This window comes from Neodiprion lecontei, chromosome 5, assembly GCF_021901455.1.
Source record: "Neodiprion lecontei isolate iyNeoLeco1 chromosome 5, iyNeoLeco1.1, whole genome shotgun sequence".
Lineage (NCBI taxonomy): Eukaryota > Metazoa > Arthropoda > Insecta > Hymenoptera > Diprionidae > Neodiprion > Neodiprion lecontei.
In genome coordinates this window covers 19,363,923-19,380,955 of record NC_060264.1, presented here as the reverse complement: position 1 = coordinate 19,380,955, position 17,033 = coordinate 19,363,923, and the positions used below count along the sequence as shown (strand labels likewise).

At 34.8% G+C, this 17,033-nt stretch overlaps 2 protein-coding genes across 3 annotated transcripts; one reads left to right on the top strand and one right to left on the bottom strand.

The window, feature by feature from the left end:
* Positions 1 to 293: 293 nt before the first annotated feature.
* On the top strand, positions 294 to 6,019 carry LOC107223377 (ras-related GTP-binding protein C). Its single transcript, XM_015663039.2, has 8 exons — positions 294 to 657; positions 897 to 1,045; positions 2,035 to 2,441; positions 2,767 to 2,903; positions 3,147 to 3,289; positions 3,368 to 3,516; positions 3,777 to 3,987; positions 5,775 to 6,019. Exons 1-8 carry the CDS (start codon positions 655 to 657, stop codon positions 5,803 to 5,805), a joined length of 1,230 nt encoding a protein of 409 aa, XP_015518525.2. The 5' UTR covers positions 294 to 654; the 3' UTR covers positions 5,806 to 6,019.
* A 392-nt stretch (positions 6,020 to 6,411) lies between these two features.
* On the bottom strand, positions 6,412 to 16,680 carry LOC107223380 (gamma-tubulin complex component 5). 2 transcript variants are annotated; one of them, XM_046739956.1, is made up of 14 exons: positions 16,359 to 16,680; positions 15,043 to 15,480; positions 14,174 to 14,436; positions 13,558 to 13,735; positions 12,962 to 13,178; positions 12,011 to 12,311; positions 11,638 to 11,834; positions 11,100 to 11,412; positions 10,031 to 10,250; positions 9,555 to 9,843; positions 8,900 to 9,100; positions 8,184 to 8,266; positions 7,554 to 7,713; positions 6,412 to 7,016 (listed from the first exon to the last, which is right to left on the bottom strand). In XM_046739956.1, exons 1-14 carry the CDS (start codon positions 16,428 to 16,430, stop codon positions 6,970 to 6,972), a joined length of 2,979 nt encoding a protein of 992 aa, XP_046595912.1. In that variant the 5' UTR covers positions 16,431 to 16,680; the 3' UTR covers positions 6,412 to 6,969. The 2 variants fall into 2 exon arrangements, with proteins under 2 accessions (XP_046595912.1, XP_046595913.1); XM_046739957.1 differs by lacking the exon at positions 16,359 to 16,680 and having other exon boundaries at positions 6,413 to 7,016; positions 15,030 to 15,128.
* Between the last annotated feature and the right edge of the window lie 353 nt (positions 16,681 to 17,033).

Sequence of the window (17,033 nt, the reverse complement as noted above, 5' to 3'; positions counted from 1 at the left end):
TCAAGTTTCATCCCTGTTTTGGCAAATGAGAATATGTAACACGCACATATTTTATCCGATTATCATTTGTCCATTAATAATATGATAAGTTGGCCAATTGTGATCAAAAATACAAATGAGGATCGGTAAACATGTACGTTGGATCGTATAAATGCAAGCGAATATTAAAATTAAAAAGGTATTTTGTCTCATGTGCTGCCACCGTGTTGACAATTCGAAGTTCGGTTACGTGATAATACGTATCGCACTGACGACACAACCATGTATACATATATATATATGTATTTTATGTATCATTTCACACACAATATATCAGTGACTACGGTCACAGTATATCAGCGATTCGTGCGATTTGTAGAGTCCGTTGATTTAGTGCTTGTCACAAAAACTTGATATAAACTGACAACCTACAACACCGAGGAGCGAGGACAGCAACGTGGGCAGTAACAAGTAGAGCGGTGGTAAAAGCGTTTATAGCCACTGCATGTATCTGTTGTTGGATTCATAGTTGAGAAATCATATAAAATAAAGAGGGTGAAGAAGAAAAAACAAAAATTAAAACAGATAAGAACCCAAGCGATACTCGGGCACAATACAGTATAACTGGTCAAGATTAACTGCACACACCTATTTCTCATTCTGGAATAACGAGATATGGTAAGTGTAGATACACGAATCTATGAAACGTACAAAATAACAAATGCTAGTCTACTAGATAATTGTATTCACTTGATAAGTCGTCACAACTTTTGCCCAGAGGCCGAAATATGTAGCGTGGCTATATTTGTCGCTAAACGAATCAACATTCTTTGCTATCCCTCCCTATTCAACATGATAAAACAACTGGCTTAACGGCCCGAGTTCTGATTTCGATCCTCTTAATCTTCCATTCGTAGGACGATGACGATCAATATCAAACCGGCTACGACGTCGGATCCTTTCCGAAGGACTTTGGCTACACACCGTTCGACGGTGAAGGTGACGGACCGGTCGGTCCCTTGGCCGGTGATCAGAAGCCTAGAATATTGCTCATGGGATTAAGAAGGTAAGATCCAAGTCCGAATAAGCTTTGCTGCACTTGTCGGACATATGCAGGCAGGGAAAATTCTGTCGCGATATGACAGTGGTCAAGCATTATCATCAGTCGAGTTTCAACGGAATTTAAAAGCTGGAATCAGAAATATCGAGTGAAATTGAAGTTCGGGCCATTCTTGTAACAATGTATTTTTGAAAAAACTCTGTGTTTCACAATTTTTGGATTATCCGAATTCGATAAATAATGATAGTGAGACATATACACATTTTAGAATAGTCAAGTACCTTAAAGTCATTCCAAGTTTACAAAGCAGTACTTGTTTCAATTTTTCATTATCTTAATAATACCGACTGAAGATTCGTTCTATCAAGTCCTAATTTCTGGGATGAAATACTCTGAGAGTCATACATGGTATCCAATAAAAATACAAAAAATCAATTATCATTGCTGTATGCGCTGCTTTGTACTATATCTGAGACATCAGTCAAGGTTCTAACAAAGAAAGTTCAAAGTACATATGCCATCAGTTGAAAGTTCTCATGATCTCATGATTTCAAAGATAAGGAGAGTCAGTAACTTTGATTATTCTACTGATTTACCAAATTCTGTTATCAGGTTAAAGTTTGCAACGATACTGTAACGATGCATTTTCGTGAAAACACTATTTCGCAACTTTTGGATTGTCTAAAATCCAGTGGCAAATTCAACTCCTTCGAAGTTATGCTACAGTTGCAAAGCAGTTACTGTTCTATCAACATACCGTTACTTTGACGTTATCAACTGCAATTACATATGGTTTTATGAAATTACACTTTTTATGAATCATAGTCAGATTGAAGATTCAGAATGTTGATTTTTAGAGCTATTTTAAATTCAGTAGAGAAGAAAAAACAGATTTCTGATCAACTTATATTTCACGCAGTGCTTCATGATTTCGTGGCTGATTGCACTATTGAAAAATTCATTATCTCGTGAAAAATTAGTCGGCTTTCTTTCAGGAGCGGTAAATCGTCGATACAGAAGGTCGTTTTTCACAAAATGTCACCAAACGAGACGCTGTTTCTAGAAAGTACAAATAAGATAATCAAAGATGACATAAGCAACTCGAGTTTTGTCCAGTTCCAAATATGGGACTTTCCAGGGCAAATAGATTTCTTCGATCCAACTTTCGACAGCGACATGATATTCGGCGGTTGTGGAGCATTGGTATTTGTCATAGATGCTCAAGATGATTACATGGAGGCATTGAACAAATTGCACCTGACCGTAACGAAGGCTTACAAAGTTAATCAGGCCATAAAATTCGAAGTCTTTATACACAAGGTAGATGGCCTTTCAGATGATCACAAAATGGAAACGCAACGAGATATTCATACACGAGCTAATGATGACCTCGCCGATTCTGGTGAGTGGTTAAGATTGTTAAATTTCAGAGTTTCCAGTTTACCTAAAAAACTGGAGAATCAGAGCTATCAGGGAAAATCAGCAACAATTAAGTTGAATAATTTGTTGTTAAGATATGGAGTCCCCCATGATTCCGCCAATAAGTATACGATGAATGAAATATAATTTGTGATGATCGATTGAATTTTTTCGTTCAATACATTAAGTTTAGCAAACTGTAAAACTATAATTTTGAATGTGAAAAACCTGCAGACGTCAGGGTATTTTGAGATTAGTCGTTTGGATTATTAGTCAATTAGAATTTAATCCCATTTCTTTGCTTTCAGGATTCGACCAAATTCACCTGAGCTTTCATCTCACATCAATATATGACCACAGCATATTCGAAGCGTTCAGCAAAGTGGTTCAGAAACTGATACCGCAATTACCAACGCTTGAGAATCTCCTAAATATACTTATATCGGTAAATTTATCGATTTATCTACCGTATCTAAATCCAGAATACATCTCAGAAATTCCATAAAAATTGAATCGCCCTCAAAGCTGTTCGGAATATGAAAAACTTTTACTAAATATAACTTGGTATTAAAGTTTTACAGTGATTCAAAATTTTTTAGTCGCTTTCCGATCAATTACGCGAGTTTGGAAAAATTTGAGATTCCTTAGGAGCAATATTAATAATGAGGTTCGTTTCGATTATTTTTAGAACTCTGCAATTGAGAAGGCTTTTTTATTCGACGTTGTTTCCAAGATATACATAGCAACGGACAGTTCACCAGTCGATATGCAAAGTTACGAGCTTTGCTGTGATATGATAGACGTTGTGATCGACGTATCGTGTATCTACGGGTTGGTAGCAATCAATAAATTTCTTCTCACACTCAAAATTCTCTTGTGAAAACTATCCGAAAATTACGACAATTGCAGTTTAAGGGAAGATCACGAAGCTGCCGCTTTTGACAATCAAAGCTCAAGTTTAATCAAACTCAATAACGGTACAATTTTGTACCTGCGAGAAGTAAACAAATTCTTGGCACTGGTCTGCATTTTGCGCGAAAACAATTTTGACAGGCAAGGTAAGTAGAATTGATTAATAGACATGAATCTTTTTCACATTGCGCTTGTTTCAATATCTTTTGTAAACTTTTCCAACAGATTAGATCTTACCATTTTCAAAAAACTAAATTATTCACATACTTTTTATGAATATTTTTTACTTTATAAAAGATTTGAAACTCACTGAAAAGTGAAAAAAAAAATTGTGTAACATATTTTGGCCAGTTCTTTTCGAATTTGTAGCCTCACCACATAATCACTGCCTGTATTTGCTTTTCAGGTGTGATCGACTACAACTTTTTATGTTTCCGAAAAGCTATACAGCAAGTTTTTGAACTTCGCAACAAAGCGCTCGCAGCAGCCAGCATGAATAATCATTCCACGTCCCCAGTAAGTGCCAATGAATCTGCCACCGATGTTCCTGTACCGCAAACAAACGCGATCGGACAAAATGGCACCATTGCCTTAACCCAGAGCGAACCGATTCCTCGGTAAGCAAGATTCAGCTAATAAGAAATCGAATTTGAGTGAAGCAAAAAACTGGAGAGACACGTTTTTGTCTTACCTCGATAAAGAAAAAGACCTTTGTCGTTTCCCTTACAAATATATACACGCTTATATGTATATATGTGCTGTGTAATATATAGAGTAGGTGATATTTTTAAATTGACCAAAAAAGTAATAAAATGAAAAGAAAACTAGATCGTTTTATCGCATAAGTAAGGTAAAAAATATATTCTCTTATTTATCCGTCGACGGGGATAAATGAACGATACTCATACCGATAGCTAAACATTCGCGATTTCTGATACGGGAACAACAAATTTAGGATTCAACTCTCATCTATTGCTGTAATGAAGAGAGAGAGAGAGAGAGAGAGATTTATCAGCAATGCATATTTATTCATAACGTGTAATGGAGTCAACGTAAAGGAACAAAAATCATGGTTTGAAATTGCAAGACAACAACTGTTTTTCGTTTCCTTCCGATGGATCAATTTTAATACCGACGCATGGTCACTTTTAATAAACAACGCATAAACAAGGCAGCAAAAAGTGAAAGAAACAGAACACTACAGGAACATGTTTTGTACCGAAAGCTGACAATGACCATATCAAAAAAATAGGATATCGCAAACACAGGAAATATATTGACTCATTTTCCCAAAGATATTCATAGCGCACGTAGCTTTGATAAAAGAAATTTCATTGGCTATGTTATTTAACATTGACGACGAATATATCTTTACACTTCAATCTCTATGTAAACGGTTGATTCATTCCTGTCTAGTGGCTGAAAACGTGCGAGTGTTTGACAAATACAGCTGGAGGTGAACTGATTATAACTATGTGCTTATCTATCTGCCTGTTAAAAAAAAAATCGCAAATGCACATTTCATGATCGATTTTTCATAGAGTAACATCATACGTTTTTTTTATTGTATTTCAAAGATTTGTTAGAAAAGATAATTAATTTTTCTATACCAGTATTTTTCGATTATTTAATTCGCCATCTCTTTACAAGTAAAAAAAAAATCTAGCGAGCCCCCAGGTTCATAATAAAACTATGTCAGTGGTTTCAAAGGATTTTTAAAATCAAAAGATTTCGCGCAAAACTTCGTTTCTGGTTATTACTTTTACCTGGCTTGCGATCATGACCCCCCGAGTAAGAGTTGACGACTCCCCTGGGGATCGGGACCCATACATTGAAAAACACTGTTCTAGGCGTTAAAGATTACCAAATTAGCCATTGTGTTTTATACTTCGAAAATTAAACAACACAGAGATCACAATTTGCATAATTTTATCCGTCTGGTAAACGAATATTTCAGTCTTTCGCCTTACAGGATCGAAAATATCCACACAGGGTGTTCCTTGTCTTTGTTCAGAATACTTTTTTTTTATAATATGTTAGAGTATTTAAGATTGTTGGTTAGACAAAAATGAATACTTTTTAATAATTTTATGAAACAATAAAGTCCATAAAAAGTAGCATTTTGTCGTCAACCAACCTCAATAATTGAGGCGGAGACACCCTGCAGTCTTATTCATCTTGCCTGAACTTCGCGGCGGCAACTAAATGAAAAGAAAAAATAAGAAGAAATATTACATGGCGTTCGGCAGTTTTGTCGGCAAACGGTCATATTTCTTCGGTGTGTAAAATAATTGTATAGAAATGTATATTGTTAAAATATATTTAAAAAGAAAGAAAAAAAAAACAAATAAATTATAAACCAAACAATTTTTTTCAACGATTTGTCTTCTCTTCTCACATTCAGGCATATAGACACCTCACTCGCTCCGACCTAGAATTCTAAAACTCGTCCCTTCGCACCAATCCGACTCTTCCTCTCTTTCGATGCCTTTGATATACTCGTCCAGTTCATCGCAGAGCGAATCTGCGCTAGAGTTCACGGCGTACAACTTGAGACGTTCCTCGTACCGATACCAGCGCAAGTAGGAAAACGTTTGTTCGTACTCCGTTGCTGCCTTGACTTGTTCGCTCAGTTGAACCGCTAGACTGGGTAAATTCGAAAAACAATTGTATGCAGGTTTCGATAATAAAAAAAAACTTTTCGAACATAGTTGAGAAGGGAAAATGTCTACCCCTGATTTTTCAATATTCGATTTTTCTCCCTGATAGCCATGAGTTTGGGCATTGGAACGGAAATTCCTGACGGAGGCAAACTTTGGTATGCGACTTCGGTCAGAAGATTTCTGCTCAATTCCGTCATTCGATCGTCTTGAAAGATTTCGCTACTGTTTTCGGAATCTTGGGAATCTTCGTCTTCCGCGCAGCTCGCAAATTGCGGCGTCAGTTTGTCTGGAATAGGACGGTTCGATGGGAATAAAAGGGGATTGGAAAGTAGGAAAAAAACATTTTTCAGGATCTGAAGTGCGGGTGTAATAAATAATAAAAAGTTTTCGACATTTAAAACGTATTTTGTAATCACAGACGCAACTAATTCATCGTATTGTTACAATATAAACAATTTTTCGCTCGGTTTACATCTAGTGTACAAATTTTTCTATCTGACCATGGATATTCTCATATTTTCATATGAATACTTGCAGTCCGATTTTTAGGCATTATTCTCAAGCTTCAAATTTTATCAGTTAATAAGCTCTGTGAAAAGTTTACAGAAATTTCAAACTGATTCTCGAACATTTTTTCTCATATTTTTCTTGAACTCATAAATTTCATCCAGTAATTAAATTCACTCATTGAAAGAGAGTATTGCAAAAAGTTGTTTTTCGTTATCACCCGAAATAATATTTTTACAAATTATATAAATTAATAATTAAGAACACAACGGAGACAAAAACGCTCCGTCGTTTTCAACAAAATTTGATCGCAATTGAGTGATTGCTTAAACTTGACGATTACGCTTATCGAGAATCTGATCAGTCGATTCATGGATTGCAAAATCTATGGATATTTGTAATTTGGTGCAGCAAGTTAGTAGGCTGGAGTTAGGCGCAGGGTATGCTGTAGTTAAAAGCGGAGCTGAGGCCGGTCACTGCAATCAATGCAACACAGAAAAAGAAACAAAAAATATTAGCACATGTTAAAGCAAAATCGTTAGTAAAAGCAGCACATCATTTGCATACCATGCCGTACTTATTTTCTCCGACAAGTCATTCAATTTTCGTAGTCAATATTCATACCTATCATATATATAACATTAACGTTCAAGTATTACCAATAAAATAGCACAGATTTTAAAATTAGATAAAAAAACAATTCAAATATTCTTACACTGCGAATAGATTTCAGTGCACGGATTATCCTCGTAAATTAGAAACAAACTTATCCTTATGTACCGAACAGTTTTGTTACTGCGAATAATTGAAAAAAAAGATATTGACAAAATTAAATTTTTTCATGGCTATAAGAGTTAGAAAAATTATAATATTCTTCGGATTATAATAAATGTTCATGATGCAGATTTTAAATATGGATAAACATCACGTATTGACATCATAATGATTGGAAAATGTTGGTATATTTGACTGAAACATTTCTTGTAACGCTTGTAGTAAAATCAGACACTTACAATAGTCAGCATCCTTGTGCTGGACCGCATTGTGCAGCGCCAGCGCCAAGTAAGTGTGATATTTAATATAGCTGCTTTCCATCATGTCCAATTCTGCTGGAATAATGTTTTCGGCTCCGCGTTTCCACCGGTCCCGAACATAAATACACATTTCCAGCAGCTGCAAGTTTTGCAAAAGTAGAATAAATTTTTCATTGTCGGGACACAGTAATGAATTAACTAATCAATCGTCCATGATTAATGAACGTTTGAAGAAGAAAAAAGATGAGCAAGCGGTAAAGGAATTAATTTTTCACTCGAATTAGGGCTGTGCGATTAATCGATTAATTGTTTTTCCAATCGATCAATTAATTGGTGGTTTCGATCAATCAGTTTTCTGATATTATCCATTAATTGATGATTCCGATTAATCGTTTAATCACAGAGCCCTCGTTCAAACTGTCGGATTTACAATTGAAATGATGCGCCCAAAAAAAGAAACACTGTTGATCTAAAAGTGACTAGATAAAAATGTTGATTTTAAAACTTTTTGTGCCATTATCAAATAATGAACACGAAGAATTGATTATTTCACTACTCGCTCTACTTGAGATTAGTGTCCACAAGGGCTAATAATATACGGTTACTCACGCTGTTTATAGTCGCAGTTAGATCTTCGAATTCTGCTGTTTGGAGACAGTGCTCGTGCACTTTCATCAGATACTCGGTGTGCACTAAAAAAACATTATGTGAACAAAAAAAATTAAAATTTACCAACTACGGAATACAATTTTGTGTATCTTTGGTAACGAAAAACCTACTGAGTGAAATTATGATGCATAATTTTAATCGGTTAATTTTTCTGGAAATTCGACCAGAAAGAGAAATAGAAATGGAAAAAGACTGAAAACCAGACGAAAGTTATGAAAATAAATTGCATACAACGCATTGTAATAGGAAATCGGATTTTTCAACATTTTCAGGATTTAATAGAATCATTCTGAGCTCATAACGGATTGAAATATGTACGTAGAAATTTTTTTAAAGTATGTACTCCAGAAGTTCTTAAGCATTAGAATATTTGAAGTATCAGGACTTTTTAATTAATTGCAATTAGTCAGGGTATCAATTTAGGTTTTTCAATAAATATTAAATATTTCTAAATATCTGCAATCACGCTAAATTATTGTTAGTAAATTTTAAGTTAAATATTGCAATGTCGAAAATATTTGAGTTCAGTTTCTATTTACGAATGAACGATTTCCTCAATTTTAATCATGATCTTCGATGTTTTCCTGGCGTTCTCAAATGATTTCAAATAAATTAGAATTTACAAAGAAAAAAAACAATGAAGGCGAATTACCAACCTCTGATAATAGTGTCCAAGTTATCGGCCTCGGAAAGAGCTTTTTCCAACATTGAACCGAGGCTCTGTAAAACCTGGCCAGACAAATAAGCGTGAATCGATCCTATAGCGTGAATTAACCAGAATCTTAGCGACTCTAATCGTCGTGCCTGGAAGTGTTGAACCCTGTCGTTCATCCCCGCTGATTTGGAGCCCTCGAGGTCTGAGGAAATGAAATTTAGTGAAAATGAAAATAATTTGCTACAAAAAAAAAAATAAAATTAAAACACTTCAAGCATATTTTATGGAATGTCCAGTCAAATGTTATTGAAACATTTCATAATAATAAATCCAAGTTTTCGATCAGAAGCTGCTATTATTAGATGAGAATCTTTAAGTGCAAATATAAAATCTAAAGAGCAAAAAATCGCAGAGGTTCTAAACCATACTTTACTAGTTTTCATAAATTGCTTGAAATATTTGACATACAATTTGGCTGAAATACTGAAAAACTTCTGAGTTTAAACTCAATTCTTTGTGCTACTATCAGGTTTTTTCCATAATACAATCATATTCTGTAGCATAATAAAAATTCTGGAATTTTTATAAATGTTTGAGAATGTTAGAAATGATATGAACCAACCAAAGTCCTTGAAAAAATTTAGATCATTCCTCACCACTAAATCTCAGGTGATCGAGAGTCCAAAGGGCCCATTTTAACTTAAGTTGGAACCTGAAAATGTCGTTGTACTTGACTAAGGCTTCTTTTGTCAAAACCATGCACATTGGCCAACTTATGGCGTAGTGAAGCATTATTTTGTTCGCCGCTACAAGAACCTGATGAGTTCTAATCTCGCTGACGACTATCGACCAGCGAGAACTCGTCTCTGGCCATTCTTGAGACAGTATTTCTTCCAGTAGGTTTGTTAATGCATTTGGATTGTTCCACGTGGCATTTGTTTCGATCTGAAAAGTTTCCAAAAGCTAATTATCTGTGAAATCACCTTGCAGTATGAGAAAATTTCTTTCAGATGCCATTGAAATGCGTCGAGAGATGTTCAGTTTCTGGAAAATAACAAATATTTAAAAAATTCTTGGAAATGTGGGATTGGAATAAAATTTGTTTTAAATCGATCATAAGAGAACATGATACCTCAGTGAACAATTGCTGATAAAACCTGTTCATGACATGACCAGTTTCCATCATGTAAATGCATCGCATTAGTTTCAAGTGTTTTTCTAAATTATATTCGGCAACCATAATATCTTTGACCAATTTGCTAGCACCTTTGTATCGAGTGTTTAATATTTTTGATAAAACACTCTTCAGAACTCTCCTCGAAGGCAAGATAGACTGGGATGTGTTTTCAAGCCTGGAATTGTAATGAGAGATAGAATCAAGTATTGAGATCGAAGATATATTTAGTTTCGTGGGTATAGTATACAAGTAGACGGTTAAAAAAGTAAGTGAACTTTGACAATTTATACCTCGACAACCAATGGTTCGATTGGATTATGGTTTGTTTTATTCAATAGTATGTAGATTGAGCTGGATTTGCATATTTTGTTAATTCAAATCGATCGACAGGAAGCATTGGTATTGACAATAATGTCAAACATTTTGCTCCATGATATGTTTTGTGGTTTCCACAATATCTCAAAAACTTCAGAACTGAGTTACTTCAAGTTTGGTGACAGTATTCTTGGATAAATGATCCTCTGTCATGATCTGCAAATATTTTTTCTTTCCTTTCTAACAAAATGGTTACCGTTGGATGTTGAAATTCGTTTTTTTGTTCAACATTTACGATTAAAGTACTTAACTAACCGAAAAATATGACGGTTAAGAAAAATGGTATCTTGGTAAAGAGGGTAAACTATTCAAGAATACTGTCTCCAAATTTGCTGCAAATCGGTTGAGCTGGTTTCGGGATATCATGGCCAACCACAAAACATGTCAATGAGTGAAATTTTTGACATTATTGTAAATAACAATGCTTTTTGTGAATCGATCTCAATAAAAAAAAGTTACAAATAAAGCTTGATCTACATACTTTTGAATAAAACAAACCCCAATTCAATTGAAAAATCGGTTGTCGGGATATAAATTCCCAAAATTCTCCCCATTTTTTTAGCTGTCTATTCGCATATGTAAACCCCTCAATACAGTTGTCATTAATCCACTTGATAAAACTTCAATTATCGTTGAATAGTATACTCGCCATTCAAAGATGTTAAAATCACAATTGGTAATAGAATTTTCGCTAGAAATCTTCCCATCGACTGCATCATTGTTTCTCAATAGATCAAACGGTACATAATTTTCGAAAGCTTTCAACAAGAATGGATCATTACTATTTGACATTTGTTGGAGTGCGTTTTGTTTGATCAGAGAACTAATTGGTTCCAATGCAGGGACCTCTGTCATCTGAATCACGGATACGTCGACCGTATCCGTCAAGTCAGTCGGATTGTATTTACCGAATTCGGAGATCACTTCGGTGAGAAATTCTTGGTTCAGAGATATCCTCGAAACTGAAAAAATTGTTCTAGCTCATCTTAATTGATCGGTAAAGAGAATCCTGCAAATTGGCAGTGCAATATTCATTCAAAGTTGAACCCTTTTGTTCTAGAAGACAAACACCGGTACAAAAAATATAATTCAAGTTGAGAGAAAAATCTATTTTCAGATGCTGAGATGATTTTCAAGCTTATCAGAAGAGAAAAAGCGGAGAACAACCGAATCCGTTAATCACTGACCACTGCTGTCGTTTACCATCCTCCACATATCTGGTATTCGATCCAATCTTACAAGAAGTTCGATGCTTCTACCCATGTCACGTACTTTGTGCACTAATAATTCCATTATCGGGTCGTTCAGGCAAATTTGATCTAATGGACGCACTACGAACGTATCATGCTGCTCTTCGTCCTCAAGTGTAACATCTTCTGGTATTCTGTCGAGTGATCAAGTTGTGAATTACTGATTGAAAAGCATGTTAGAGAGTTCTTTGACACGTTTGAGGTAAAAATTTTTTTACTGAATTTTTTTTTGCATTGATAAGATTAATAAATTTGAATCAGAATAACCGAAAAAAGAGAATAAAAATAGACGAGGAAATGCAATACCAACTTGGCAATTACAAACTCCTCTCTCCAATCTTCGAATCGTCCTTCGCTGAGCCATGTATCGATGATGTTCAAGTAGACGCTGAGACTTTGCAAATATAAGCTGGTGCACATGTTCGCCTTTTCACGGCTGCTGGAGTTCTGCATCTCAAAAAATAGGCCAGACAAAAGCTTTGATGCACATTTCCAGTTCAAGTGATACTCCCACTCGCTTGTGACTGACTGATGAACCTCGTAAAGCATTTTAATTCCATCCAAATATGGTCTCAAATCATTCATCATTGACAAAAGTGTGTCGCAGTCATCTGAACAAAAAAATCTCGGAAAATTGAGAGATTTTAACACTAAATTTTGCTTTTTTTTCTACGAAATTTGCTCATTTGTAGGCCACAATTCTACTTCTAACTGGGAGGAGTGAGAAAATGTAGAAAATGTGATATGAATCGCACATTTTAGCAGTCGAAAAAAACAGTCACTTTGAATCAAAATAAAGCTGAGCAGAGAGGTGAAAATTCGGTCAGGCCAATAGTTTCGTAAATAAACTTGTTTTTAATGATTCCAAGGAATATATTTCATCAGAATTTCTGTGAAATAATCAATCTCCTTCGAACTGAAATGTATAAAGTCTGGAAATGTTTGAAGCCTAAAAGTGTAGTGACTGAGAATGACTTTAAACTGAAAATTATTTTTCAATTGTTTCCAGGTACACATTCAAGAATGTACAACACTGAATTGCTTTACTCAAAACCAGCGACAAAGAAAACAATATTCCAATGTCAGAAAATGTTTATCGGCGAAGAAAAATAAATTCAACTGCGTGTTTCATATACTAAAATTGTATGAGCACTAAATGTTGCTAAAAAAGTTGATGTAATTTTGGATCGAATTATTTTTAGTTCGAAAAGACGTTTATTCTGAATCAATTATTTTTGTAACTTTATTTTAAACGACTTACCTTGCTTCACGAACTTTTTTTCGATCCTAATCATTCCTTCACGCATTTTATTCAAATGCTGCATCACTGCTCTGTGATATGCCTGATAAGTTAAAGGTGGGAATTGATAAACTTCAGGGGACGTGTGTTTCGGGTACAAATTCTCGCCAAACTGTTCCAACTCGCGAAGCATTACAAAATAGTTGCATAATGGATCTAAAATACTGATGAACGCATCCTAAAAGAGACGTAATAAAATCCTAGTAACATAATTTCATATTCTTCTCTTAGGTTCATTGAAAAAATTTTTACACCAGGAGTTTCCAAGATCTCTAGTTTGTACGGTTTCACTGATATTCAAAAAAGTATTAAACACATATTTTAGGTATTGGAATGTTAACATTACGACGGGTTTCAAGGCAAAATCATTATTCCGCAACTTCGGGATTGTCAGAAATTTTGTAAACAGTGATAAAATAAAGCATTCATTAAATATTTTTAAAACTGATACTTTCATAACTATTGTAAAGTTGCAGACTTGTGATATTTCTCTCTCGATATCTTCTTATTTCAACTAACTACTAACTACTAACTTCGACCTAATTCAATAGACTTACTTGGGATAAACTGGGTATGGAAATGTCTTGTTTGGTAGAAAATAACTCCGAGTCTGAGTTGTTCTTCAGAAACAAAACCATCTGCACCGGGCAATGAAGCATCCACAAAACTTCTCTGCATGCTTGATATTCACTCAGAGTTCCAGTTTGTTGTAAACCTCTTGATGTGATTTCATTCCTGTTGAAAAATAATGTTCTATACAATTTTTTCATCAAACTGTTGCAAGAAATCTATTGGGGATTTTCCTCTCCATAAAATGCCTGAAATCGATTAACACAGACTTAATTTTGAATTCGAGAACTGTAACGATTAATAGAACGAGGCCGCTAATTTGTTGTTTGAAACGTATTTCTAATGTATTCATCCACAATTTGGATCTGAGAAGAATTATGATACAGTTTTATTCCAAGACAAAGATAAACTACATTTTTATATTTCTTCAAAGAAATTTTGAAGACTGATGTGAAAAAATATTTCAAATTCGATTTATTAGACATACATCAATGTTCATAAGATTGAACAAATTTCATATTAAGAATTGTATCCAGCGTGAAGCAAAGCAGATTGAAACTATCAAACTACGGCATCTTTCCATCTATTTTACTAATTCATTACCATAGTTCGCAGAATCCGGCATCAGGAAATTTGCTATCGACAGGATATTTGTTATATTCAATCCAGGTCCACCATTTGTTCTGAACATTATTCTTCAGCCAGTTTCTGGACTCAACTCCATCTGCCAAACTCTCCGATAATTTGTCCAGTGTGCTTTCGGTTCGTTTCACTGGTATCACACTGACCAAATCTCTGATCAAATTATCAGGTGAAGACTGTTCAGCCATGCCTGAAGGCTCCGGGTCATCATTGTTGGACCACTCCTTCAAGCAATAGAAATAAATTTATATAGAACACACATATGTGACTCCTCCAGGCATTCAATCTCTTATATAACCAGCCAGCCAGATTTTAGTTCTAGCTCAGAAAACGCTACAGTGTGGATTTTTTTCCCAGAGTTACAAAGGTGTACTTTTTCTAGTTCTTTCGTTGTGATTTGCCGCAAATTCGTTTGAATATACAAGGATTTTAGTTTTCTGTTCACTTTGTAATTAAATTCTAGTTGTTAGTTCATTCAGTTCAACAAACAGGATGAATTTGCACCAAAGCTCAAATCATAAGTTACGTGGAAAGGAAAATCCGTTTAAAAGATCTTCAGCATTTTGAACGTTCTGATAATAAAACTCTCTCTCTTCCAAATAGTTTATATCTTAGCTTGTGTGATTCGAATTTGCGCAGATTTTTTTCTGATAAATATTATGTGAATTGGTTTCATTCGTGTACACAATCATTGTCGCAAATAACATGTCTGGAGATTTTTTGAACTGTTTTGCCTCTTCTTAACTTCTGATTCATCATCGAGAATAAAGAATGGCTTCTTCCACCAAATAGATGAACACCATTATATAAGTTTAACTATATAAAATTACGCTGTCCGACTCGCTCTGATAATCGCAGAAAAAATCTTCCTGTCCTTCCCTAAGATATTGTCCCCAGTCGATTTCTTCAGTGGGTTCATTTTCGTTAGCGACAGTGACGTTGAAGCTGTACTCTCCTCTTGACGATCTGACGGTCTCGAGGCAATGCAGCTCGGACTTGTTAGTTTCGCAGGATAAGTCGAGAAGAAGAGAGAGCAAGGCCCACTGCAGGTCGTATTGAGGATGATGGTCGAAATCGAAGCTTGACAAAAATGTATCGACAAGCTCTCGGAACTTGTTAGCTACTTCGTATTTTCCGTGTATTGAAAACTTGCTAACCACATCGTCGATCGATCTCTTTGTTGCTTGACTGTTCACCGAAAGATATCGATGGTGTTTTACGTTTGATAAGGCAAACGCCTCACAGATACGAAAACCTTCTTCTCCCGCCTGAATTGAAAAGATAAAAGCGTTGATGATTTGTATTCACGAATTTTTTCTGTTGTAAAATAACTAAGTAATCAAGTTCCTAGAAAATTGATTTCTGATAAACAATTTCGCATAGAGTTAGAATCCAAATTTCATTTACATTAGCTTATATATCACAATAGTAAAAACATTCGGTTTCATCAACTTGATTGAAAATATTTCTATTGATTGGAGAATTTCATTAAATTTCGGTAATTCCTCAAGATTTGAGAAAAATTCTTACGGCATTTTAGGCAAGATTCAGAGAAAATTACTGCTTTTGGGGGATTAGTACAATTTTTTGAAAATCTCGACAGGAAATCAAAATTCTTAATCACAGAATGATATGTTCTTCCACTCAATTCGTATTCTCAAAATTTAATTTTACTTCTATTGGCAAGTTATCAACAAAATTAATTTTACAAAATCCAGAGCTGTCCTTTAAAGATGCAGAACAATGAATTTTGTCCTTTGTAACAAGTAATGAAACTTAACTAGTAAAAGACCATCCATGATATTATCTTTGATCGTTAAATTTTTACTCTTTGCCGAAAAAACCTAACTTGACTTCCTAGTAAAATTCTTATTGTAAGTAGAACATGCAAGTATCATTTCTAAGCATTTCAGGCTTTCATTCCGTAGTTTTCTGAGGAATTTAACATTATTCTTTTTGTAAAGTTCTGGCCTGAAGTTCTGATTGGCTACTCAGGCATTTGCCAGTAGAATGAATTAACATTGGAAATTGGAACATGCGATTATTCAAATTGTGTTCCGTTCCAATTTCGGTTAATTTAATCTCATGTAGATTTCATATTGTTTTGTTGAATATGACAACCCGACTTAACCTAAAATATCTCTACCTCGAATCCCGTTATCGCCGTTATCAATAGTCTTATGTCATTGTGAATGTCGATTAATATCTTCGTTGCCATTATTCCCAATTGGTTTTCAGTCGACGAAAACCTTTAGGAACGTTATCAATGCGGAAATAGATCCCAGCACGTATTTCTACCGCGAACGACCTTACATTCAACATTTGAGTTTGTTTACACGCATTCGCCGCATCGTGTTCGCTACATTGTTGACAATTAAATGGATAACGAATCGATTAACAAACATATGCCAACATATGGTAACAATGATGTTACTAATACACGGCCAATCACCACTTTACTTATCAATAGTCACTTTAACTATCGAGCAGTAAAGACATTTGATTTATCTAGCGAAACGTCGGTTGGTTGTACATGGGGTATTCCACGCCAATTCGACCTGGGTTTTACCCTTCAACTCTCAGATATGGCGCACAATTTTTTCTATGATTGTTCTTACTTTGAAAGTTACTGTTTTTTTTTCAACGCAATTTGAATTTTCTACAATTTTTAGAAACAATTTTATCGACTGACCAAAATTAAAATTCTGCAAAAATTTTCAAAAATCCCATGTGACATGTAAAGATGTTTCAGCAGCCATCCATAGTAAAATGACTTTCGCTGCTAATTTTTTTAATTTTTTTTTTTCGGAAGAAGTTTGAA

Excerpts from the sequence above, each read along its gene's own strand:
- LOC107223377 (XM_015663039.2), top strand. Across the intron at positions 2,442-2,766 it reads TGATGACCTCGCCGATTCTG|GATTCGACCAAATTCACCTG; the intron begins GTGAGTGGTTAA and ends CTTTGCTTTCAG. Across the intron at positions 3,517-3,776 it reads AAACAATTTTGACAGGCAAG|GTGTGATCGACTACAACTTT; the intron begins GTAAGTAGAATT and ends TTTGCTTTTCAG.
- LOC107223380 (XM_046739956.1), bottom strand. The coding sequence starts at position 16,430 with ATGGCAACGAAGATATTAATCGACATTCACAATGACATAAGACTATTG. Across the intron at positions 11,413-11,637 it reads GATGGTAAACGACAGCAGTG|TTTCGAGGATATCTCTGAAC; the intron begins GTCAGTGATTAA and ends CAATTTTTTCAG. Across the intron at positions 7,714-8,183 it reads TAACTGCGACTATAAACAGC|CTGCTGGAAATGTGTATTTA; the intron begins GTGAGTAACCGT and ends CAAAACTTGCAG.